At 37.8% G+C, this 1,831-nt stretch overlaps 1 protein-coding gene across 1 annotated transcript; it reads right to left on the reverse strand.

Annotated features, from left to right (window-relative positions):
* Positions 1–400: 400 nt before the first annotated feature.
* LOC148601320 (uncharacterized) lies at positions 401–1,030 on the reverse strand. The gene has a single exon (XM_088556381.1). It carries the CDS (start codon positions 1,028–1,030, stop codon positions 401–403), a length of 630 nt encoding a protein of 209 aa, XP_088412507.1.
* Positions 1,031–1,831: the final 801 nt, after the last annotated feature.

Genomic DNA, 1,831 nt, shown 5'->3' on the forward strand with positions numbered 1-1,831 from the left:
AGCACTTCTTTGGCTTAAGTTTCAGGTTGTTATCATGGAATCTGGCTATCACCATGGCAAGATTTTTCAGATAATCCTCAAAGCTTTTCCCCAAGACGATTACATCATCTAGGTATGCCAAACATTGAGACCAAGTCAACCCAGACAGAATCAATTGCATTACACGTTGGAAGAAGGCTGGACTATTGCACAGTCCAAAACTTAGTCGTACATGCTCAAACAGCCCATACTTTGTTATGAAGGCTGTTCTATGCCTGTCATCCTTATGGATCTGGAATTGATAATATCCAGAGGACATATCTAGGCAGGACATAAATTTAACACCACGCAGTTGTTCTATGCATGATTCAATCCTTGGGAGTGGAAAAGCATCCTTCCTTGTAACGGCATTCAACTTCCGCTAGTCTATACAGTATCGTATTTTTCCATCCTTCTTCCTGCAGATGACAGTGGCTGCGGCCCATTCGGATGAGGAGGGCTGAATGATTTTCTTGTTCAGCAGATCTTGTAGATGGTCCTCTTCCTCCTTCTCAAACCCTAGCGGTGTTCTTCTAATGCTTTCTTTGGTTGGTAAAGCAGCTCCCGTGTCTATTCGATGTTCAATCTTAGTGAAATGTCCTATGTCCATATCATCCTTTGAGAATGTGTCCTGATATGTCGTTAACAGCTGGCATAACTGCTGGATTTGCTCTTGGGTAAGATATTTTTTGGACCTGTCTAATAAGTCACTTAAATGTGGCGGGACATGAACTTGTGCAAGTGGCTTATCCTCCTTTACTTGGCGTACTTTCAGGGTGATATCTGGCTCAACACCAAGCACTTCCTCCACTTCAATTCCAACCCCTATTTCAGTATTCCTTGGGAGGGAAATGCAGTTGTCTGAGAGGTTCTTTATGACCACTGGTACCTTTGAGTTGGCGGAGACAATAGTGTGTGGCATAACAGCTCCTCTTAAATGGAGAGTCGGCTGGACACAAATGTCAGTGCTCACACATCCCTTATTTCTTGCCTGGAGCTGCACCGTAGTCATTGGTGGAATCGTAAGCCTCTTTTCCAACTGTATTCTACATACCTTTGCACACCTTTCTCCAATTCTTAAAGCCTTTGCTAACACCCTCTCTTTTCCTATCCGGACAGTGTACTCGAGAAGGTCAATTATTGCGTGCAGATGGTGCAAAATGTCTAGTCCGATAATTAAGCTGTCCGAGATGTTAGCGATTATAAGTTTCCACTTTGTTTCTGTCTTCCCTATTTTGATGGTGGCATGACTACCAGACTATTAATTATTAAATTAATATATTTAATATTAATGTTGTTTTAAATTATATTCTAGTTAGGCAAGGAAAACCTGCGCAATAACAAGAATATCGATAGTTATTTAATTTTTTGTTATTTTTAGCCGGCAAGAGAAACCTGCACACAGCTAAATTAATATTTATTCTGGTTTTGGTAAGGGAAACCTACACAATAACCAGATTCGGTACGGTCAAGTAATTATTTTAATGTTTATTATTGTTTCAACTAGACAAGGGAAACCTGTACATAACCAAAACACTGACTAGAGTAAATATGGATTTATATGAACACAAAATTGCAAAGTTTAAATGTGTTCTTCAGTATAGATTATAAACTAATCAATACTGTAATCACTATGACTATCCATAATGATTAAGAACTAATTCATAAATTTTAATTATTATTAAATTTTAATTGTTATTAAATAATTAATAATAAGTTAAAAGTTTAATATACTAACCAAGCAAGGAAAACCTGCACTATGGTCAATAATATTCACACAAAAATATTACATATATGTACTATGTTAAGCCGC

The sequence above is a fragment of the Perna viridis genome, chromosome 12 (assembly GCF_037379345.1).
Source record: "Perna viridis isolate PV_CMFRI_1.1 ecotype Kerala chromosome 12, ASM3737934v1, whole genome shotgun sequence".
Classification (NCBI taxonomy): domain Eukaryota; kingdom Metazoa; phylum Mollusca; class Bivalvia; order Mytilida; family Mytilidae; genus Perna; species Perna viridis.